This window comes from Panthera leo, chromosome C1 (genome assembly GCF_018350215.1).
Source record: "Panthera leo isolate Ple1 chromosome C1, P.leo_Ple1_pat1.1, whole genome shotgun sequence".
NCBI lineage: Eukaryota > Metazoa > Chordata > Mammalia > Carnivora > Felidae > Panthera > Panthera leo.
Genome location: NC_056686.1, coordinates 40,158,919 through 40,184,788, shown reverse-complemented (window position 1 = coordinate 40,184,788; position 25,870 = coordinate 40,158,919). Strand labels below are relative to the sequence as shown.

The window sequence follows — 25,870 nt, the reverse complement described above, 5'->3', positions numbered from 1 at the left end:
TTATGGGGCACCTGGCTGGCTCATTCAGTGGAGTGTATGCCTTTTAATCTTGACGTCTTGGGTTCAAGTCCCATGTTGGGCGTAGAGCTTACTTAAAAAAAATTTTTTTTTTAGAGATACCAGGTGTTTTAGAGAACAGAAAATTTTGAAATTAGGAGGTTATAGTAGGGGCTTTCAGGAGGAGATTGAACTGAGAGTTGACAAAGTGCTTTCACTTACTTTTTCTCTTATGATCCAAGCATACCTATGAGACAGGTAGAAGAGAATGGGGATGGAAACCCAGGCAAAAGTCATGGCATGAGCAAAATCTAGGAGTAGGCAAGTGCAAGGCATATTTTTGGTTCAGTGAGCAACTATGTATACAGTATAAAAAAAGAATGGAGATAATAGCGTGAAAAATGGGCCAGAAATGGCCTTGAAAATTTTGTTCAGAGTGAGCTAAAGGAACTTAGAAATCACCTAGTCCATGTTTTTTCGTTTTACAGGTGATAAAACCGAGAGAAGAGAGTTGATCAAAGTCACAATAAAGTTGCAGAGTTGGGATTTTAATCCACATCCTTTTATCTATATACAGTGTTCTTTCAATGTATTAGCCCTCCAATATTTTTATACACGTGGAATCCTATCATAGGCAGCATTGATGGGAGAAAGTCATAAAAGAGCACCATGCAGCCTTAAGACATAAAAGAACAATAGTACTTGATTTGCTTTAATGGTGGTGATAGAAGAGAAGTAGCTTACAGGCTGGTTAAATGTATTTAAGCTGAGTCCTTAGTAGGCTTAGTCTCCCAAAGTCACTGCAGCAGATAGCAACACTTCTTTCCTCTCCCCCTCCGCCATCCTCCCGCAGGCTGTTTTCCTCTCCTTCAGTCTTGGTTCAGTTCATCTTACAGGAATTAAATGGGAAACCTGAAGTGAGTTTCCACTTTTGGACATCACTTGTAAAATATCCTCATAAAAATTTCCATCATAAGCAGGTAGTGAATGTCAGAGATGGGCTCTTAGATGTACTCAGAGCTAAAATATATCTAAACAAACATACTCTTCACTGGGCGATACTTAGAAGAATGACATACTAGCTGTTGAGAATGGATAAGAAACCCCTAAATAAGCTTGGTTTGTTTACCTAGGAAGAAAGTATTTTATTTTATTAAATATTAGTCAACATCTTCTGAATACCTTTGGTATGGAAAAGTTTAATACATTGGGTTGTTCTGTGTATGTTCAGAACACATATCAATTAAGTTAAATGTAGGTGACATAAGGTGTTATTAAACTATCTGATACCAATACTGTCATCTAGTCTTAAATTTTTAAAGACAGAAATAATTGGGCATTGCATCTGAAAACACCTATTAGATAATCCTTTTTTCTGACAAAGAGCCAAATATCAAATGTGTGTGTTTTTTGTTTTTGTTTTAGTTGCAAAATTAAGTCTACTAGGCTTGGCACTTTTTCACTTATCATCTTTTTAATGTTGTCAACAAAGATATTATTCCCATTACTCAGATTAGAAAAGTGGGTTTTTATGAGATCAAGCAACTTTCCTGGGAAATGGTATAAAATATCAAAGCCAGGATCCAAGGCCAGGTTATCTGTATCTGAGTACCTGACATAATGGGAACTTCATAAATGTTTATCGAATAATTAAGTTATAGACTCTGGGTAACTATATGGTTCATATAACTTACTCAATAACTAGTTCTAAATTTTGAAATAATTATGGGGAAGAAGGGCAAGTTCAAGAGAATTCTGCACGTTTCAGATTATTCGCCCCCCCACCACCATCCCGTGGGTTAGAAGCAATGTTTTTTAATAGGTTCTTTTCTCTCTTCTGCCCTCCACCAGAGGGTGCTCATAAGCAATTAAATGACCAAGCGTAGAAATAGGAACTAAGAAACTAGTGCCATTTTCATTCACAGCATGGATTATTGCCCCTGTGCAAAATAGGTGACTTTCTTAAAACAGAAGTCTTGATTCAACTGAAATAGCTTCTTTTGCTTAAAGTTGCCTTGCAAATAGTAACTTGTCTGTCTGTGTGAGCTAGTATCTTTATAGACATAAACCTGACCATTCTTAACTAAATAGGTATGAGAGAAATTATGTACTAGGCTACATTAGGCTGGTCTAATAATAGGCTACATTCTTATACAATCTAATGCTCTTCATAAGTACTCTAGTATTCTGAAGTACTTCAGAAGCTCTTCTAATGTACTCACTAGAATCAAATAATAAAATGCAAGAATGTTGTTATTTAGTTTATAAAAGTACATCTTTTTGGAAATTTTGCTAATTCTATTACAATGGTCAAATCTTTATCTCCTTATGGTGCAATCTGGTTTTAGGAGATAGGATGCAATAGAAGACTTAAAAACTAAAGCTTTTGTGTCGAGCAACCTCTCTTTGATAGAACTCTGGATAATGTGGAGCCAGTTCAGGGAAGCGTGAAGGTGGACAATTATAATGTGAAAAAGTAGCATCAGTTGATTCTGTTTTCAAGAATCCCAACATGTTTTTTAAATATTTTCAAAAATTTTAATAAATTTATTCTTTATTAAAAAGACAGTTTAAATTAAGTGTGTCATGTGGAATTTACAACTTGTCAAATCTACAGTTCACATCTTGGGAATATTTACATGTAATTTATGACACTAACTATGGGTTAAATAGAACCAAAATAAAAAAATATTGTAATGCAATTTTAATTGAAATTTGTCCTCTGCAGATGTTCACTGAGGACCCAAGAAGATGGCCAGCTTATACAGCTTATAGTTTAGAGTGTGGTTATCGAAGAATGCCACAAATTAGTAGCTTCACTAAGGCATTTCTGCATACTAATGCATTAGGAAATGCATAAATGCATTAGGAAATGCTATTTATTTTGACAGTCATTTCCTCAAAGATCAGTCTCAAGTCATTATTGATTTGAAATCCCTTCTTTCTCTTCTTTGTTTTTTTTTAAATTTTTAATTGAAATATAGTTGACATTTAATATTATATTAGTTTCAAGTGTAAAACATAGTGATTTGACAATTATATACATTACAAAATGCCCACCATGATAAGTATAGTTACTGTCTGTCACCATACAAAGTTATTACAGTATTGACTATATTCCCTATGCTGTACTTTTCATCCCTATGATTTACTTATTTCATAACTGTAGGTTTGTACTGTTTAATCCCCTTCACCTATTTTAGCCATCTCCCTATTCCCTTCCCCGCTGACAACCACTAGTTTGTTCTCTGTGAGTCAGTTATTCTTTGTTGTTGGTTTTTTTGTTTTTTAGATTTCCACATATAAGTGAAATCATATGGTATTTGATGGTATTTATCTTTCTCTGATTTATTTCACTTAGTATAATACCCTCTAGGTCCATTCATGTTGTCACTAATGGCAAGGTTTCATTCTATTTTATGACTAATATTCCATTGTATGTATATTTACTGCACCTCCTTTATCCATTCATCTATCTATGGACACTTGGGTTGTTTCTATATCTTGGCTATTGTAAATATTGCTGCAGTAAACATTGGGTACATATATCTTTTCAAATTAGTGTTTTCATTTTTTTCAAGTAAATACCCAGAAGTGGAATCACTGAATCATATGGTATTTCTGTTTTTAGGGTTGCTTTTGTTTTTGAGGAAACTGCATTGTTTTCCACAGTAACTATACCAATTTACATTCCCACCAACAGTGCCCTTTTCTCCACTTCCTTGTCAATACTTGTTATTTTTTTTTTTTTTTTTTGTCTTTTTGATACTAACCTTTCTGACTGGTGTGAGATGACATCTCATTATGGTTTTGATTTGCATTTCTCTGATGATTAATCATGTTAAACATCTTTTCAGTGTCTGGTAGATTAAAATAAACAGAAAAACAAGTCAGGAACAGTTTATTTATATATATTTCCTAAGTTTTTGTCTTTTTTTAGAAATTTGGGATAATTAAACCAAAACATAGTATTTGGCAACTGGCTATAACATCTTTGAAGAACAGGTTAAGAGTCAAGAGAACATGCTTCTGCTATCATTAAGCAGCTGTTTGACTTGGTAAAACATTACCTCTCTACATCTCAGTTTCTCCCCTTAAATAGTACTATTTGACTAGATCCTCTTGTAAGAAGGAACTACTTTTCATTTGGAGTCTACTGGGGATGATGGGGCTACTGATAGAACATGCTTAAGAGTGGCTGCTGATAAACTCTCAGGAGAGTCACATTACTAGCTTTGAATGGAGCAAGGGATGCTTGATGGGGATAGTATGGCAGCAGCACTGAACTCAGCTGAGACAAAGATCTGTGGTCTCCTTGTTGGGATATCAGCAGTTGATGAATTCAAAGACCCTTCCAACTTGAATATCTTCTGAGTCTAAAATGAAGCCATATCTATAACAGCCATCCTTGTTTCTTCCAACTCTACTTGCTTGCAAGATAACATTCGTGTTTTTGTACATAACAGAAAGCCTCAGAATTTGTTACTGTTGGTGTTTATTTCATGAAACCTTACCAACCTTGCCAAATCAATTGAGGACTATATAATAGAGCAAGGCCAGGAAGAGAACACAGTTTTTGAGCTCTTTACACAGGAGTTTTGTAGGTAATTGATCTTGACCTGCACATCTCTTATAAGATTCCATTGGTTCCAGATTGTTATTAGTCACTTCCTTTTTAACAGTGTGCTTTTTTTTTTTTATGAGGTGACTAAACTGCTATTTAACCCTGCTACAAGAATGTGGCAATGGGCTAGTCCAGACAAGTGGATGTGCACTTGGTAACTAACATTCTTAATAAGCTTGCTTCAACCTGCCACAAATTAAAGCTCTGTGACTTTTCTAGCACATAAGTGATTTAAAAAAAAAAAAAAAAAGCTCAGATTGTGAATAAATAAGCTTTTTTGATTTGCACTCTGGTTGGCAGTAAATGAAACTTCAGCCTCATGATTCAGTTTGGCTTATAACTGTCTTAATCTGTCTAGCTGAACAGTGAGCATCTGAAAGTTTTAAAGGGGTGATCCAGCAGTCATCTTCAGGGATTCTTATTCATAAAAAGCTTTGGATTGGTCAGATAGGTGATGTAGTTGAAAACTCCATGGCTTTTGGAATAAAATCTGGTTTGCCACTTAGTAGTTCAGTGATCTTAGACAAGTTATTCTACCCCTCTGAGGCCATTTTGTGATCTGTGCAATCATGTTTATTTTTAATTTGCAGGATTCTCATATATGGTAGACATATATTATGTTAAGCATTTAAAATATTGTACCTGACAAATTGATGATATCCAGGAGCAGCTGTTTGCTTAAGTCAAAGAAAGTAATTATTGTTTATCAGTCCATCAGACAACATATGGTAGGACCTTAATTGTTTTATTTTATTTTATTTTATTTTATTTTATTTTATTTTATTTTATTTTATTTGAGGGAGGGAGCAAGCATGCGCATGCGCATGCTTTTGCAGGAGGGACAGATGGAGAGGGAGAGAGAAACTTAAGCAGGCCCCATACCCAGCAAGGAGCCCAGAGAGGATCCCAGCTCGGGGTTGGATCTCACAACTGTGAGATCATGACCTGAGCTGAAATCAAGAATCAGTTGCTTAACTGACTGAGCCACCCGAGCATACCCCCCTACCCACCATTTTTGTTTTTGTTTTTGTCTTTGTTTTTTGAGAGAGAGAGAGAGAGAGAGAGAGAGAGAGAGAAAGGAAGCAGGGGAGAGGGGCAGAGGGAGAGAGAGAGAGGATTGAATTATTTCTAAATGCTTCTGAGATAAAACTTCCTGAGTTTGAGTTTTGGCTCACTACTTAGTAGCTCTGTGACCTTGGGCAAGCTCCTTAGTCTATGTAAGGTTCAGTATCCTTCTCTTTAAAATGGGGATTACAATAATACTTACCAAGCAGAGTTATTGTGACAGTTAAGTGGAGTAATGCATATAAAGCACACACATAATACCAATATATGTTAAGCTCTCAATAATAGCAATTATTACTAAAATATTTTTAAAACTACTGAGTAATTTCATGGGTATTTGTATATATATTTCAAACCTTATCAAATTATATATTTTAAAACCTGTATGGTTTATTGTAGGTCACTTATACCTCAATAAAGCAATACTCAATGATGTGTGTGTATATCTTCTTTGTACTACAATGATTGTATTCTATGCTGCTGCCTTGTCAGGATGGTGACAAGCTTTGAATGTTTTTTTTTTCTTTTCTTATATTGGGGTACCTGGGTGGCTCAGTCAGTTAAGCATCCAACTCTTGATTTCGGCTCAGGTCATGATCTCATGGGTTCATGAGATCAAGCCCCAAGTTGGGCTCTATGCTGACAGCGTGGAACCTGCTTGGGATTCTTCTCTCTCCCTTTCTCTGCCCCTCACCTGCTTGTATGCACATGCTCACTCGCTCGCTCTCTCAAAATAAATAAACATTTAATAATAAAACCTAAGTATTGTAAAACTATAGCTTTACTATTTGTATCTTTTAAAAATTAGTTTGTAAAATACAATGCTCTTGTGTTTAAAATTTTTTTCTTTTATTAATATTTTTTAAATACAAGAGCATTGTATTTTACAAACTAATTTTTAAAAGATACAAATAGTAAAGCTATAGTTTTATAATACTTAGGTTTTATTATTAAGTGTGTCACATTCAGGACAAGGATCCTTCAGGTGATTGAACTGAATGTTCTTAGTGATGTATTAAGATGACATTTCATAAGAGCTGGAAAGGGTCTGAGAGGTCTTTCATGTGGGTTGCTCTCATATTTTACAAAAGAAAATATTAAGGCTCCAGATGACTAGCCCTAAGTCCCATAACTTGGTCTCCAATTCAGAACTCTTAAAATGTCTTAGTCTCAGTGATTTAACAGTGAGGAAAAAAGACAAGCTGCAATGTGGGGGAGAGGGCTAAAAGTTAGCTACAGAATAAAAAATACTTTGAAGAACTAATTCATATTTTTAAAGAAAGTGTTATTTAAGAAGGGCCCTATAAACATTCTGACAACTAAGCTTAAAATAATAGTACTGTGTCAATGGCTTGTTAGAGGTGGCCTGTGATCAATTATGATGGTTTATAGGAGTTGTCATTTACACATTGCCGTAATATTTCATTTTAATTTGTTTATGAGGAAACACTATATGCTTTCTTAATTATGTAAGGGGAAACATTGAGAAGATTCTAAAACTTCACAAAAGAAAGCACTTTGAGAGTTTCTCAGTTGTTTCAAATAATTGCCATTATTTATGAAAATTAGTTTTATCTGTATACTTTGCATAATTTACAACCTTTTAGTCTCAGGATCCTTCTGTACTCTTTAAAAATCATCAAAGACCCCAAAGAGCTTTTGTCTACAAGGATTATATCTAATAACATTTGCCATATTCAAAATTAATATTGGGAAAAATTAAGTTTTTTTATTTTTTGCTTATTTATAAGTTTATTTTGAGAGAGAGAGGTGGGGAGGGGCAGAGAGAAGGGGAGAGAGAATCCCAAGGAGGCTCCCTCTGTGCTGTCAGCACAGAGCCCGAGGTGGGGCCTGAACTCAAGAATCACGAGATCATGACCTGAGCTGAAACCAAGAGTCAGACACTTAACCAACTGAGCCACCCAAGTGTCCCAAGAAAAAATTAAATGTTTACTTAAGATAATAATAAGTCCATTACACGTTGATATCAATAACACCTTTTAATTAAAAGTAATTGTATTTTACAAAAAATAAAATTAGTGAGTGATGTGTTACGCTTTTACAAATCTCCTTAATGTCTGGCTTAATAGAAGACAAGTAGTTTCTCATATCTTCTGCATTCACCTGTTGTGAATATATCATTTTGGTGGAAGTATAGGAAGAAAATCCAAGCCTACATCCTGGCTTCTCCTGGAGAAAGAAGGAGTATTTTAATAGTCTTTTCAGATAATTGTGAATATTCTTATCTGATACTAGATCGGAACTCAATAAGTGATAGCTAAATGTTAGTTTTAAAAGATTATTTTTAATGTTTATTTTTGACAGAGAAGGAGAGAGCATGAGCAGGAGAGGGGGCAGAGAGAAAGGGAGACAGATGATCAGAAGCAGGCTCTGCACTGACAGCAGAGAGCTTGATATGGGGTTCAAACTCACAAACTGAGAGATCATGACCTGAGCTGAAGTCAGACACTTAACCAACTGAGACACCCAGGTGCCCCTCTAAATGTTAGTTTTGATATGGAATCTACAGCCATTTAAATATACATTTTGTAACTTTGTTACAGTAAGATCCATTGATCTGTCTTGCACTTTAAATAGATCCTTTTCCAGTGCATAATTTTATAATATCATGCATTCATTGTTCATCCAGAGAGTATCGGTCCTCTGAGTTATGCAGATTTTCTAATGTTGACATACTCCATTATTTGATGTAAAAAAAAATGATCACCTGTTAATATCACTACCAATCTCATTGGAAAAGTCTTTAAGGGAGCACATGGCTGGCCCGGTCGGTGGATCATGCGACTCTTAATCTCAAGGTTGTGAGTTTGAGCCCCACTGTGGGTGTCGAGATTACTTAAAAATAAAATCTTATTTTAAAAAAAGAAAGAAAGAAAAGAAAGTTTTTAAGCTTTAGGAAGCTGTTGAACTCATGGTGGCTAATACGTTTTTCAAAATTTTAATTTTTATTTGAAAACTCAAATTTTTTCATGGGTAACTGATAACACTCAGACCTGTTCCTTGAAGTAACAGGCTTGCTTCATTCGTTTTTGAAGAAAATTCTGTCAGACACCTAAATCCAAATAGCCATTATTTGTGTGCCAGTCATTTAAGTAATAACAGTGTTCCATTGAAAAAATTGTTGGTTCAGCACACAAGGCAAACAATTACACAAGTGCTTTTTCCTCAGCAAAACCATCATACTTTGCCATATGCAGCAGGAGTGCTTTTTGCAGACTTCCCATTTGTTCACACAGAGAGTTTTAAAAGAGGTGTACATGGGGCGCCTGGGTGGCTCAGTCGGTTAAGCGTCCGACTTCGGCTCAGGTCATGATCTCGCGGTCTGTGAGTTCGAGCCCCGCATTGGGCTCTGTGCTGACAGCTCAGAGCCTGGAGCCTGTTTCAGATTCTGTGTCTCCCTCTCTCTCTGCCCCTCCCCTGTTCATGCTCTGTCTCTCTCTGTCTCAAAAATAAATAAACGTTAAAAAAATTTTTTTTTAAATAAATAAATAAAAGAGGTGTATGTACTCAAGAGTCATGTTTAATTAAAAGTAGTATTTTTTACTGATTCAGCAGGGACATTCTTTACTGGACATTTTTATAGTGAGTACATGGCACTGGAGACTTTCACACAGTTTGGTGTCACTCCCTTGATTTGTGCTAAGGTACCAGCAGTTTTGCCCACCATTGTTTTTTCATTGTCAGTGTAAAAACACATTGAAAAAGTCAAATACCATCTAAGTGTTATTATGAAAATTATTTTGATGTTGTGGACCCCCTAAAAGGATCTCAAGAACCCTGTCTATAAACTGCATTTTGAGAATCATTGGCATAGTTAATATGTTCCTAAGAAAATACTAAATCTTAAGAGTATTCACTAACTGATGGAATACCTAGTATGTGGCAAATCTATTTTCCTTTAAGCCATCTTACAGAAAGCCTGTTAGGAAAGGTAATATTATCCATTGTTGTAGAAGAAACTGAGGTTTAAGATATGAAATATTGATTGGAGTAAATAATAGAATAATAACTACCAGAAGTGAATTTGAACTCAAGACACTCAGACTTTAGAAGTCTTGCTTTCAAGAAAATCAGAAAATAAGCCAAAAACTGGTAGAAGGTATCTACAAAAGTTACGTCTAATAAAGGGTTTTTATCTAAAATACAAGAAACTCTTAAAACTCAACAAGAAAATGAACAACCCAATTAAAAAATGAGCCAAAGACCTTAATAGACATCTTACCAAAGAAGATATACAGATGGCAAATAAGCATATGAAAAGATGCTCCACATCATATGTCATCAGAGAAATGCAAATTAAAAAACACCTATTAAATGACCAAAATCCAGACCACTGACAACAGCAAATGCTGGTGAGGATGTGAAGCAATAGGAACTCTCATTCACTGTTGGTAGGGATGCAAAATGTTACAGCCACTTTGGAATATGGTTTAGCAGTTTCTTAGAAAACTAAACATACTCTTACCATATGATCTAGCAACTGAGTTTCTTGGCATTTACCTAGAGGGGTTGAAAACAGCTTCACACAAAAACCTACTCACAGATGTTGATAGCAGCTTTATTCATAATTGCCATAATCTGGAAGCAGCCAAGACATCTTTTAGTAGGTGAATGGCTAAACAAACTGGTTCACCCAGACAATAGAATATCATTCAATACTAAAAGGAAATGAGATTTTAAACCATGAAAAGACATGGATGAACTTTAAAATGCATATTACTAATTGAAAGAGACCAATTTGGAATGACATTCTGGAAAAGGCAAAACTATGGTGACAGGAAAAAGATTGGTGGTTTCCAGGTGTGGTGAGGGGAAATAGAGATGAATAGTCAGAGCACAGAGGATTTTTAAGGCAGTGAAAATACTGTGTATGATATTATAATGATGCATAAATACCATTATACCTTTTTCCAAACATATAAAGTGTACAACACAAAGAGTGAACCCTAATGCAAACTCTGGACTTAGAGTAATTACGATGTGTCAGTATAGGTTTATCGTTGGTAAAAAAAAAAAAACCCATTCTGGTAAATGATGTTGATGATGGGAGAGACTATGCCTATTGGGGGCATATGGCAGGGGGTATTGGAGAAACCTCTGTACTTTCTTCTCAATTTTGTTGTAAACCTACAATTACTCTTTAAAGAAAATAAAGTCTTTATATGTAAATATACATATAACTCTCATGCCATTCAACAAATAACCCATTTTATGTATATAATAGTTTGATTTAATTAAATCCATGACCCATTTAATGTATATAATAGCCAGTGAGATTTTTAGGCATGAAATTCTTTTACCCCAACCTATCCCTAAGCATTCAGAAGATTATACCCTCAGATGTGTTGTATTTATTTAAAGGTATAGAATTAAATAATAAAGGGATTTTGACTTGATTTCTTTTTGAATTTGTGAGCCTGTTTTGAATCTCTGAATCTGTGATGATGGAAAGTCAGAGAATTACAGTCTAACATGGCCAGAAAAAAAAAAAAAACCTGAATAAAGCCTTGAAATAGATTTTGCAAATGAGTCACAGTCCTTCATTATATTAGGGTAAAGCAGTCTTGTGATTGAGAGATTACCATTTTTTTATAGGTTAATTAACTAATATAATGTATGCAAATCTAAATTTTTTAAGGCAACCCTCTTCAACTATAAAATCAAGCAAACCTGCAGCCCTAATCCTTTTTTCCAATTTTTTGCAAAATAAATGCCCCAACGATAATAGTATCGATCCTTTATAATTATATAACCATTTGGTTTCACATACATTATCTCATTGGATCTTCATATCAACTCTGTGAGGGAGAACAGATTGTATTACCCTATTTTTATATTTAAGGACAGGTTTATTAATCTATTCTCTTTCTAAGAAAACTGAAATACAGAAATTCTAAATGATTTTCCCATAGTCATTGGGCAGTTGAATGATTTAGCCAGTCGAGAATCTCAGCCTTCTGACTACACATCTTTTATATAAATTTAGGTTATGAGTCCCAGCAAACATTTACTTTAGCCCTAAATTCTTGAAATCACTCTCTGAGTAACCATTGTCCCTTCCAAGGGGTTGCTAGCCCTACAGAAACTGCCTGGAGGAGATATAGCCCCATCTTTACTCACTTTTATTCCTTTTTTTTGTGCCTATTCTTATATGCATCTTTTGTCTCTCCACCTGGTATATATGTTCCCTCAGGACAGACTTACACTGGGCACATAGTAACTCAGAAATTCCTGACCCGGTAATTTCCTCAGTGGATTGTGATTGGTGTCTGAAATAGAGTGATGCAGAGGCCCACTTGGTCAGCTGTAGGCTAAGGAGAAAGTGCTGGCCACTCCTCTTCAGGAATTACTAGTAGCTATGGGAAAGGTTAATGTTAATAACTATAGACACCAGCCCATTGAGGAGCCAGCCCATTTGTAGTACTATGTACTTTTAACGAGTACTTTCCTCCAACTTCTAAAATATGTCCTCTTATAACTTACACATGATTAGGCTGCTATGCAAAGGTAGTCACAGTAGTATCTAATCACCATTTCTCTCTCCAGGTCCTAAAAATAATGATCATTGGACTGATAATAGGTCTTCTGCCTAGTCCGTATACTTTCAAAATCAGCTTTTACTTACCTTAATTTAACCCTTTCAAAAGTCCATTGACGTAGTTAAGTCAGGGATTACTTACCTCAATAAATGGAAAACTCTGGCTTAGAATAGAGACTTTCACAAGTTCCGGAGGCTGGGAAGTACTTGACTCAAGATTTTTCTGGCTCCTGGTCCAAATTTCTTTCCATTATGCTACACTGCTTCTAATTGTCAGTGACATTTACCATCATTATTGTTTCATTACCAGAGGATTTCAGGATGGGGGAGGAGAACTTTTTTTAAATGAAAACTATTGTGAAAGTTAACATGACTTAAATTTAGCCTGTGCTTCTTATCCAAATTAGCTTTGCTTTTCTTGGTACTGAAATAAAATAAATTGAGCTAATTATGATAAATGATGAATAGAATGACAGGAAGGATGCAGTTTGCTTTCTGTAATTATTATTAATCAGGTTTTCTAGCATTTGTAAGGTACAGGGCCAGAATATATAAATGCCAAAACAAACTAACAAAAATCTCTAACCATGGGGCACCTGGCTGCCTCAGTTGGGAGAGCATGGGATTCTTGATTGGAAAGTCGTGAGTTTGAGCCCCACGTTGGCCATAGAGTTACTTTAAAAATAAGTAAAATGAAATGGTTAAAATGGCAAAGGTTAGGTGTACTTTACTCCAATAAAAAAAAATAATAATTTAAAAAAATCTCTAACCAGACTAAAGGAAAAATAAGAATCAAATACAAATGATTTTTATCAGTATAATATATATGACAGCACATACCTCACATGATTGAAAATACCTGTATAGTTATGTGACATTTGTAGTTTTCATTCCAGTACTTGTCTTCAGATAATTAGCTTATTTGTAACACGTTTGAATTGTACTCATGACCAACCCACTATTGTGTCTTTGGTTGGTTTTTATGAATTTGCAGATATTTAGGTTTCCTCAGATATCAGTTTAATTCACACCCAAAAAGTTACCAATGGATGTTTTCAGTGTGCTAATGGAGACCCTATCTTATTTCTAATAATAATAAAAGAAACTTTTTATCATCATTATATTAAATACACCAATGTGTCATTTCATGAACATTAGAGAAAACACCCTCTTTTGGCTACTTAATATTGTTTTAATTCTATGTAGACAAAAATGACATGTACTCATATGTGCTCACATTTTCCCAAATTTAATTTAAACCTCAAATTAATTATTTAATATCTGACCACTAAAAACTTCAATAGAAGTAAAATATGTGGCTTTAATTATGTTGGCTAAACTAGGCAGATTCTTTGGGTAACATCTTGGATCATAATGGTAATAAAAATTAACTGAATGTTTGTGTGCCAGGTACTGTGCTAGGTGCTTTACATATATTATAGATTCATAAGCTATAATAATTTGATATTGTGGATTAATATGATTAAATAATAAATGACATTGTTAATATCTGTGGAAATTTTTCTTTTTAGTGCCTTCAACAAACACTATTCCAAGCACCTTCCAAAAAAGATTTATAGAGCACTGCCCTGGGAATTAGTAAACTGAAGTATTATTCTATTTGGAAAAGTAACAGACATACTAGTAGTGGGTGGTGATGTGGAGGTTATATATGATTAGCTTTATTTTAGACTTATTACAGTTTCCTGGAGCACCAGTCTATTGTCTTATGAAAAATAGCCTTGACTAAAAATAAACTATTGGTACTGCATCAAAATAAAAAGCTTCTGCACAGCAAAGGAAATAATCCACAAAATTAAGAGGCAACATACTGACTGGGAGAAGATATTTGCAAATGACATATCTGATAAAGCATTACTATACAAAATATATAAAGAACTTAATACAACTCACACCCCCAAAACAAATAATCCAATAAAAAAATGGGCAGAAGACATGAACAGACATTTCTCCAAAGAAGACATACAGATGGCCAACAGACACATGAAAAGATGCTCAAAAGATCACTCATCATCAGACAAATACAAATGGAAACCACAATGAGATACCACCTCACACCTGTCAGAATGGCTAAAATCAAAAACACGAGAAACAACAAGTGTTGGCAAGGATGTAGAGAAAAGGGAACTCCCTTGCATTGTTCGTGGACATGCAAACTGGTACAGCCACTGTGGAAAACAGTATAGAGATTCCTCAAAAAGTTAAAAATAGAACTACCCTATGATCCGGCAATCACACTACTGGGTATTTACCCAAAGAATACAAAAGTACTAATACAAATGGATACATGCACCCCCAATGTTTACAGGAGTATTATTTACAATAGCCAAGTTATGGAAGCAGCCTGTGTCCATCTGTCAATGAATGGATAAAGAAGAGGTGAGATATATTTTATATATATATAATGTATATATTATATATACACGTGTACATATATATAGTATATATATATATTATGCATACACTGTGTATATATATTATATACATTGTATATAGATTATATACACATTGTATATAGATCATATATACACATTGTATATAGATTATATATATATACACACTCTCATATATATGTGTGTATATAGACATATATATAAATATTATTCAGCCCTATAAAAGAATGAAACCTATTAACATTTGCAGCAATGTGAATGGATCTACAGAGTATAATGCTAAGCAAAATAGTCAGAAAGACAAATACCATATGATTCACTCATATGTGGAATTTAAACAAAACAAATGAGCAAAGGGAAAAAAGAGAGCAACAAACCAAGAAACATACTCCTAACTATAGAGAACAAACTGATGGTTACCAAAGGGAAGGTATATGGGCAAATGGGTGAAATACATGATGAGGATTAAAGAGTGCACTTACTGTGATGAGCACTGGGTGATGTGTGGAATTGTTGAATCAATATATTTACACCTGAAACTAATGTAACACTGTATATGTTAACTCTGCTGGAGTTAAAATAAAAACTTAAGGCTGCCAATACCATTGGCAACTGAGTCGGTGCTGCATGTTTTGTACTGATTGCTCCCTGGGCATTGAGAACAGCCAGGCATCATGTCACCTTGTGGGTGGTGTGGAGGAGAAAACCAAGGTATATGTTGGTAGTCTGGGAACCAGTGTCAGCAGAGGAGAGTTAGAAAGGGCTTTTGGTTATTACAGTATCTTAAGAACTGTGTGGATTATGAGAAATCCTCCAAGATTTACCTTTGTGGAATTTGAAGATCCTAGATATGCAGAAGATGCAATGCGAGGCCTGGGCAGGGAGGTGATTTGTGGTTCCCAAGTGAGAGTTGAATTATCAACAAATATGCCTCGGAGCTCTGATTTTGATAGACCAACCACCTGCCCAACATTCCTTTGATCCCAATGATAAATGCTATGAATGTGGCAAAAAGGGACATTATGTTTATGAATGTCATCTTGACAGCTGGTGGAGGAGAAGCAGGTCACAGTCTAGATCACATTTAAGATCCAGAGGTAGATGATACTCTTGTTCACATAGCAGGAGCAGGGAAAGGAGGTCAAGATCACCATCTCCTCAGCGATCAAGATCTGTGTTTCTCTGTAGATCGAGATCAGCTTCACACAGAGGTCTACGTCTGGTTCCATAAAAACATCAAGATCCCCATCAAGGTCAAGATCAAGAATCAGTTCTGTTTCACTATCAAGAATCAGCCATGGGGCGCCTGCGTGGCTCAGTCGGTTAAGCGGCCGAGTTCGGCTCAGGTCATGATCTTGCGGTCCGTGAGTTCGAGCCCCGCGTCGGGCTCTGTGCTGACCGCTCAGAGCCTGGAGCCTGTTTCAGATTCTGTGTCTCCCTCTCTCTGACCCTCCCCCGTTCATGCTCTGTTCTCTCTGTCTCAAAAATAAAAAAATAAACGTTAAAAAAAAAAAAAAAGAATCAGCCAAAGTCCAGATCTCCATTTCCAAAAGAAGCCACTCCCCATCAAGAAGTACACAAAGAAGTGCAAGTCCTGAAAGAGTGGACTGAAGTTCTCAAGTTCACCTTTTAGGGAAGGGTCATTTTGTTTACATTATTATAAGGGATTTGTGATGTCTACAAAGTGTAACCTAGGAAGGGTATTTCAGTTATCTGAATAAATGGATTTGGGTTATTACTCTATAAATTCACAGCAGTAGGATAATATAAATTTTTGTTGAATGTATTAACATCCTGTGGTCTGAAAATGTGGGTTTTAATCTGGTACATTTTAATAAAATGTTTCTAACTAGAAAAAATAAAAAGAAAATATAATAAAAGAAAAAAAATAAATAGAGTAAAGGAAAAAAAAGAAACCAACCCTGCCAACCAACATCTTCTTCTCAGACTTTCAACCTCCAGGACTGTGAGAAAATAGATTTATGTTGTTTAAGCCAACAAAAAAGAGGCCTTGACTATTGTAACATCCCATATATGGAAAAATTTCAAATTTTCAAAGCCTTCCTGGTAATATAATGCATGGACTACTAGAGTGAGCTTTCTAGTCTAACTTCAAAAATAATAGAAAATATCAAAAGTAAAGTCCTTTTGTGAAACATGGCCTCATTTTGTTTACAAATGATGGATTCTTCTTTTTACAGATGTGTCTTGCTGAATCAGGGCTATCTTATCCCTGCCATCGACTTACAGTGGGGAGGAGATCTTCACCTGCGCAGACCCGGGAGCAGTCCGAAGAGGTAAGCCTGTTTGCCAGCTTTTCGGTGAATAGGAGGCCTGTCTTTCACCGACCTGCCCACTTCCTATTCTTTTTTATCTGCCACACAAATGAATAGATAAAGTTAATGTAGCGTGAATAAAGTCTCAGTAAATTCTTGAAGACAGAAACTTTTCATGCGAGTTTATTGCTAATGTGCTCCTTCTTGGTGTATAAGTTTCATGTTTCAACAGACAGAATTCAGGTGAATTGGTTGAAATGAATTTTACTTAGAATTGACAGGTTGACTAAAGGGTTTTCTTTGCTGCTAACTATATAGTAGAATACAGTTATTAGGACTGATCCTGAAGGTCCTTTAACTCCTGGAGTTGGAGCACTTTCTATGAGCCAGATGTTGTGCTCAATACTAGGTAACAAAGATGAATAACACTGTTTCTATACCAAGGTGCTCAGAGTCAAACATGGTAAATTAGCAAATTAATAATAATGGCATAATGTAATAAAAGCAGTGATAGCATATAGGGAGTTATAAAAAGAGAAGAGGGGCAGATAAGATTCAGCGTGTTTGTGTATGGGATGTGTGTCTTTATGGGTCTGAACAGTGTTAAAAGGCAATATCTTTTCCATGGTTACAAATAGCACTCTGTGTCCAGCTATGACTTTGGATACAAGGGAATGGGGAAAGATAGATTGTACATTACAGTTTAGCTTTTTAAAAAGTTTTTATTGAGCTCCCACTGTGTGCTAAGAAAAATCATCAGCATGACTTAAAAAAGTGTATGTGATAGAGGTCATAGCTAATAATACAAAAAAAATGTTACTTATTTCATTCAGTGTTTCAGGCTAACATATGATCCAAGTATTCAACAGATGGACTAGTCCAGTCAAACCTTTTTCCATTTACATTCTATACAAAATATAGTTGCAAATTTTTATTTAAACTGACTATATATTTTGAATACTTATTGTGGAAGCTGCCACAGGACCTTTCCAGCCATCTTCTGAATATGTATTTATATCACTTAAATATGTGAAAGAGAAATTATATTGTAGTCCCTGCTCATCCTGTGAAAATGATAATTTGCTGCTCCGGTTTTTAACGTTTTTTAGAAATCCACAAGAAAGAAAAGGTTTTCCTCTGCTACAAATACTACTGCACTGTTTTCTTGGGCCTCTAAAAATGTTAATTTCCTTTAAAGAGGCCACACTATTTTATTCAGCATTTTATCTCCCTAATCCTCATGAAAGAAAACATAATATTGAGTTTCACTGTTTGGCAGAAATTGCCAGAAATAATTTATTGAAATATTTCTTTCTTGAGGCGCCTGGGTGATTCAGTCAGTTAAGCGTCCAACTCTTGATTTCAGCTCAGTTTGTGCATTCAAGCCCCACATCAGGCTCTGTGCTGACAGTGTGTGGCCTGCTTGGGATTCTCTGTCTGCCCCTCTCCCTCTTGTGCTTTCTGTCTCTCTTTCAAAAATAAATAAATAAACATTTTTAAAAAAGAAATATTTCTTTCTAGTGCTTGAGTATGTTTTTAGTGCTAAAGCAGGTTATGCTCCAACTCTTTAATGGGTAAATCCACTACATTAAAATGTGGCCAATTAGCTCCACCCCATTATTCTGTGCTCTGAAAGGTGACAGATAACCTGTTTCACTTCATTTTATTTCCTTCTCTCACTCTCACAAATATGTGTTATTTGGCCAGACCCTTCAGCAAAAAAGAAGTCAGTGCCATATAGTAAAAGGAGTGTTGATGAGGCTGGCACACTCTAGGTTAGAGAAGAAGTAGAGTGGAGTTAGGAGGCTTTGCTAAACTAAAGAGTCACAGTCTTGGGAGTATCTAAAAATGTGATTATTTGGGATGAAACTATTACTTTTCCTTCTCTGGCTAATTGTAAATATCACCCTTTCAGGTGGCTGGTGAGAAATGGACGGACAAATGTGACTTGGGCTTTTATGCTGTCCTAGAATTATACAACTGAAAGGGATTTTTTAATTTGATTTCCAGTCTTCTCTCCATTCATCCCTCATTCATTTAAACATTTATTTAATGTCTTCTAGGTGCTAAACATTAGGACCATAGTCTGTATGCTGAAAGAGCTCACTCAGAATATACCTTCAAAATATACCTGTGTTTTATCTCCAGTAACAAAATTCTGTTTCATGAGGCAAACCAGTTCCATTGTTGAGCAACTCTGTCTGTTGATATCTTCCTTATATTAAACTGGAACCTGTGTCCCTGCAGCCTCCATCCAGTGGTTCTGCTTTTTTTATGGTTTTAACCCTTTTCCTAAATGATTTCATGTTTCAGGACAATTACCATTTTTCTATTGACTGTCTTAAGCCTGGAGTTAGGAAGCAGATACTTGAGATCAGTAGTTAAATTTAAGTTTTGAATATTATGGATTATAGTTATTTGTCCTCTAGCTGGGGGAATTTTGTTTCTCATATCCTCCTTCTGGTCCTATACCTATATTTTTTTATGATTATTCACCATTTTAATTTCCTTCCCAGCCTTCCCTGCCCCTGACCACCTTTTAATGATCTTTCCATACCTCTGGGTACCTAGCTAAATATCTCCCTCTCCTTTTCCCAGGTGCTTAGGTGAGACAGGGTAGAGACCCATGGACCCAGTCTTCTGGAGAATTACCCAATTCTCAGTTGATAGAGAGGGAGGGGTACCCCAAGAATAAAAAAATAAACTTCAAATGTAGTTGACTAGTTAATTAGTTAATAACTTCAGTTAGGGAAACATCTATTGAATGCTCACTATGAGCTAGTCAGATGAATATAACCTGGTAATTTCATGTTATATAATTAACGAGAAAATTGAGGCAAGCACAAGATACTAGGGGAGCACAAATACGGGGGTGGGAGGCACAATGTTCAAGAATATTTGCAAGCAAAAGCTGTGTCTGCTTTATTCACCTCTGTAGCCCTAACACCTAGTGTAGTACCTGGCCTGTACCAGCCACAAAATAAATATTGGTGAGTGAATATTTTTTTTAAAAGAAGGAGAGAGGGAGGGGTAGGAGGAAGAGGAAAAGGAACAAGTTGGGAGGGGAGGAGGAGGAGGAAGAAAGACTAGAAGAATTTATATCCAAATCAAATTATAAAGAATAAAGAACAGTCACCCAAATGAAGAAACATAGAAATAGAATTTCATTCAAAGGAAACAACATGGTCTGATGCAGTATATGCACAGAGATGAGTGCAGTTTGGTGTCTGTGCAAAATAAAGTGGAAGACAAAGATAAGAGATGAGGTGAAGGTGAATAGGACTTATAGGTCAAGTTGGGAACTTGAAATCTAGGCAGCCATAGAAGACTTTTAAGTATTTTTTAACATACACATTTTAGAGAAGAGCACTTTGGCTGCTGTGCAGAAGCTAGATGTAAGGGAAGCAGGACTGGAGGCAGAGAAATAAGTATGAATCTATTTTACCAGCACAGTTAAAGGATAATGAGATCCCAAACTAGAATATCATTGGTAAAAATAGAGAAGGATATGGATTCAGGAAGTGTTGTGGAGGGAAAATCAGTAGGACCGGTGACTGATAGGATCTGTGGGAGAAGAGAAAAGGAAGAGATAAGAATGATACCTAGGTTTTTTGGTTTAAGTGATGGAAAAGATTCATTCAGTATTCATCCAATAAATTCTGGTTACATGCCTCTTTATGCCTGGTACTGGTCTAAGTGCCAGGAATATAGCATTGAACAAAGCAAAGTCTTTCCATTAAGGAGCTTATACCTAACAAAATGAAATTGAACACAGATAATTGCCAAAAATCTGTATTTCAGTTTTTAAAACTTGGTGAGACAAGTATTTAGCTTGTCTGCCTGTGGTGCAATGCCACATACTGCTAGGGTCAATGCCATGTATTGCTGGAGGAGTCAATAGTATGTGGCATTGCACCACAGGCAGACAAGCTAAATAGTAGTCTGGTTCCTTCTGAACATTTCCATCTGAGTGCCCACTGCAGATTCACTCTGTACGAAATTGAACTTACCATATCTCCCCAGAAACCTATCTCCTCACCCATATTAATAATAATCATTGTCAACCCCAGCCAAAAACTGTTCATTCCAGTCACTGAGAGACCTGCTATTCTTTGAAACCGCACCAAATGAACTGATACCTCATGATTTTTATGACCCTTTCCTTTTGACTATTCAGATAGGGATATTTTTATGTCAGCATCAAATTTATTACCGTAATTTATTAGTTGAGAAATTTCTTGCTATCAGAGTTTATGTTCTACCCATTATCTTGATTTTACCCTTACTACCCTTTCCCACAACAAGGGAGGAGCAAGGGGTCTCTATTTCATTTTTATCCTCTCCCTCTATTGGTTCCTTCTTTTTATCCTAAAAACATGTTCAGGTCTTCCCTAAAAAAAAATATTCCTTCGGGCTTTAATCTACACTGGATGACTATTTCTTCACCTTCTATTCACTTAACTGACTACAGTTTGGGCTTTTTTCTACCAGGTGATTTAAATTGAATTTATGAGTCAGATACTCATTTTTATAAGATGCTATGCCATCTCTTTTCATTTTCACAGCAGCCTTTCTGGGTCAGTATTAGTCACATTCTATAGTGGGGGTGCAAAGACACTTGCCCAGTGTCATACAGAAAATAGTAGAGCCAGGTCTTTCAGTTATAAATTCAGGTTTCTTTCATGTGGTTTTTTGTCATAATACCTAACTAATAACTACCTAATAACTCTCTCTTCCTTGATTTTCATCCTACTGAACCTGTTTATAGTTCTTGTCTGCATTGAAATTTTCTCAGACCTTGCTTCCAAGATTTCTCTCTCACTTTCTATATTTTTTAATATAAAATTTATTGTCAAATTGGTTTCCATACAACACCCAGTGCTCATCCCAACAGGTGCCCTCCTCAATACCCATCACCCACACTCCCCTCCCTCCCACCCCCCATCAACCTTCAGTTTGGTCTCAGTTTTTAGGTCTCTTATGTTTTGGCTCCCTCCCTCTCTAACCTTTTTTTTTTTTTTTCTTCCCCTCCCCCATGGCCATGGCTTTTTGTAGCAACGTGGATGGAACTGGAGAGTGTGATGCTAAGTGAAATAAGCCATACAGAGAAAGACAGATATCCTATGGTTTCACTCTTATGTGGATCCTGAGAAACGTAACAGAAGACCATGGGGGAGGGGAAGGAAAAAAAAAAAAGAGAAAAGAGGTTAGAGTGGGAGAGAGCCAAAGCATAAGAGACTGTTAAAAACTGAGAACAAACTGAGGGTTGATGGGGGGTGGGAGGGAGGGCAGGGTGGGTGATGGGTATTGAGGAGGGCACCTTTTGGGATGAGCACTGGGTGTTGTATGAAAACCAATTTGACAGTAAATTTCATATATTAAAAAATAAATAAAAAAAAATAAAAATAAATAAATAAGAAAAAAAAAAAGGCCATATTTCATTCTTTCTCATTGCCACGTAGTATTCCATTGTGTATATAAACCACAATTTCTTTATCCATTCATCAGTTGTTGGACATTTAGGCTCTTTCCATAATTTGGCTGTTATCTAACTTTCTAATTTTTGACAGCTAATCTCTTCATCTCTTGTACTGTTTTTCCTTCTTCACCAATTGAAATATGTATATATATGTTTACATATTTATATATCATAATTTTATATATATCTATAAATATACATATATATTTAATTTTTTAATGTTTTATTTATTTTTGAGAGAGAGGGAGACAGAGTGCAAGTAGGGGAGGGGCAGAGAAAGAGGGAGACTCAGAATCTGAAGCAGGTTCCAAGCTCGAGCTGTCAGCACAGTTCCCACCGCTACTGCTCAAGTATAGGCTCTCAAGTCCTCTCACTTGGAACTTTGAAATAAGTTTTTCTTCTCACATCTCCAAATCAAAGCTGCCATATGCCAACATACTGCCCTAAACACACGTGTACACACACACAGAGAGCCATCAGAGGTGTTCCCTTGAGCAGTCCTCTGCCTAAAAACCTTTTGTAGTTCTTCTGTTGCCATCAAAGTAAGTCCAAATACCAATGCCAGTTTAAGGACTGCTGCAACGTAGTTCCATTGAAAATTTTTGGCCTTAATGCTAGTTCATATTCTTCTCCCATATGTGGGGTTGATGATTCAGTTTGCTTTCCTGAATTCTTTATTGATTTTCTAAATATCCAATTCCTTGCTTGAATTTTTTCTCTGCCTAGAGTACAACTTCCTCCCTACCAGTCTTCCATTACATACTGTGTACAACATTGATACCTCTTTTAAAAGTATGGGTTAATCCTGAGAAACTTAACAGAAACCCATGGGGGAGGGGAAGGGAAAAAAAAAAAAAGAGGTTAGAGTGGAAGAGAGCCAAAGCATAAGAGACTCTAAAAACTGAGAACAAACTGAGGGTTGATGGGGGGTGGGAGGGAGGGGAGGGTGGGTGATGGGTATTGAGGAGGGCACCTTTTGGGATGAGCACTGGGTGTTGTATGGAAACCAATTTGACAATAAACTTCATATGTTGAAAAAAAAATAAAAGTATGGGTTAAAATTACCACTTGTGTGAAGCCTTGCACAGTCTTCTTCACTGGTGCTAGAGTAACTCTTTTATTAGCCACAGCCTTTGCTTGTACTTTTATTATATCTCTTATCACACTGAAAAGGACACATCTGCAACTAAATTATATCTTTGTACAAGTAGTTGCTGAAAGGAACATCTGCTTCAGTTATAAGCTTGCCTTAGTGCCAAGTATATATAAGTCTAAATTTTGTCTCAAAGTTTGGTTCTTTCTCCTCTAGGAAGTTTGCTCTGATTTTTCTCATTACCAGTGTATTAAATGCTCTCCTCTGAACTTTACCTGTCATAACGCTTATCATTAGATATTATAATTATCTGTATATATTATATAGTGTTCCATAAGAGAATATAGACTACCTTGCATACAGGTTCAGGCAGTGTGGCATTTACTAGGGCTTTGTAAATGTTTTTAAATAATAATGGGAATAAATGAATGCCAATAAACAGGCAAAATAGAATCACAAATTTTTTTTAGCTGCTTTTCAAATTCTGAATAAATAACTTCTCTGGATTCAAAGAATTTTAAGTCTGCCATGACTAAACCAAGAGATTATGTATTCTCATCAGCAAACATTAATGAAAAAAAGATTGTTTATCTCATTTTTAGAAAAAGCTTTTCCTAACCTGTTAGATGACTGATAAGAAAATGTGAAGAGATTGGGAGTTCCTTATACATAATTAAGTAGCTCATTCTTGCACATACTTCAATAATTCATATTTGAAATATACTTTTTTCAACAAAATTGGCTTTTTAGATAACTCCCTTTGAAGATGTTGTCGTTGTAGGATTCTGCTTTCTGGGTCTTAAGAGATTTGGGAATTCTACACTTTATGAAGACAAAATGAATAATGGGTTAGTTACATAGGCACAAAATTAAAATCACTATCTTAGTATGATGTAAAGTCCTGTTGTTAGGGAAAGGGGCTATTATTTGAAAACTGGATTAGGAGAAGAAGTTTAGATGTAGGAGAGTGAGTAAGGTAAAAGGAGTAAGGAAAAAAATGGTATGTAGAACAATCCTTTTCTCTTTACTCTCTGTGTCCTGCAACACTTCTTCTTAACCTGATGCCTCTTAAAAGGAAAGATGAATGTTAGGCAAGACTAAGTGACAGCTAAGGTGAGAGCTTAGCTGATAGAGAATGTGTGGTTTGTCATACTAGACGTTTGTTTCTTTCCACTAGTCTATCCTGATGGAACTGTAGTGTACCTTTTAGATCCTGAGCCTTTACTTGTTTAAGACTGAGCCTCAAAGTTCAGGGAACTTCGTGCTCCAGATATTTGCCAGACTGAAACATAGCGGGGGAATTCAGACACAGTAATGGTCCTAGTAAATGTGTTATTTTGTAAAGGATGCTCTCTCACCACTTTGAAATGAGAAGGGGTTTTTGAATTTTGAGGCTATTGAATTGCTGAAATCCGGAGGAGATCTTGGCCCTACAAAGCAAAACACTCAAGTAGGATTAGAATCCTAAGTAGAACCAAGGTGTCTGTGAGAAATAGTAATTTGGTCAAAATAGCAGATAGACTGCTTAGGATAAGGACCATTCATTTTTACTCATGCAGTAAGTATTTGTTCATTATCTTCTCTATTCAGGCCATTGGGAAGTCTGTCGTTCAGATAAGAGGGAAAAATGTTACAATTCTGGGCATCAATGCTTGGTTATGCCCAAGAAGGAAATGCTAAGCTGAGTCAAATGTAGATATCTTGGCTTTCTTATTTGGAGCTGTTAGACTTGCTGGATCAGTTATTTTAAAAAATTGTTTCATAGTGTTCTGAGATCCTTTGGAGGTACCCCAGCTATCAAAGGGATATGAGAAAGAAAAGGCCAATGCCAGGAGCCTTAGGCTCCCCATTGCCTTCTCCCCTGCATCAGCCAGAGTGGCCTTACTTTTGTATATGGTATGCATTGTAATTTTACATAATATTTTGCCATGGGGCCAGGGGAAAGAGGTAAAACATTGATAAGAAAGATCTTTAAAATCTCTTCTAGCTTTAAAATCTATGATTTTATAACTGTCTAAACTCTAACATCCCTCTAGCCAAGTTTTATGAGTCTTTGATTCTTAGTTTCCCTTGATGTTTTCCTGGCAAATATTTATCTCTAAGTTAGGCTCTTCTGCATAGACCAGAATCAACTAGTTTCCCCATTTTCATAGTTTAAGTGCATAGTACCGTATTTTAAAAAGATAGAAATTTCATTTATTAAATAGTCTTTATAGATTCTATTTACTGAACCTAGTATAGACAGGCATTTAGCCAGATACCTTGCTGGGACCCTCTTCTCATTCAAAGCATAAATATTTGTCAGTATTCACAGTTTGGGTGTTTTCGATCCCAGTATTTTTGAAATTCTGTTCTTACCTAGA

General features: G+C 35.8%; 1 protein-coding gene and 1 pseudogene across 4 annotated transcripts in view; both read left to right on the top strand.

The window, feature by feature from the left end:
* The window catches only part of FAF1 (Fas associated factor 1), a 514,293-nt gene that overhangs the window by 327,513 nt on the left and 160,910 nt on the right, over positions 1 to 25,870 (top strand). For all 4 annotated transcript variants that reach the window (XM_042951186.1, XM_042951190.1, XM_042951187.1 and 1 more), the window contains one exon: positions 16,861 to 16,956. In XM_042951186.1, coding sequence (XP_042807120.1) covers positions 16,861 to 16,956 — 96 coding nt within the window. The remainder of the gene's footprint in view (positions 1 to 16,860; positions 16,957 to 25,870) is intronic.
* On the top strand, positions 15,183 to 16,014 carry LOC122227051 (annotated as a pseudogene).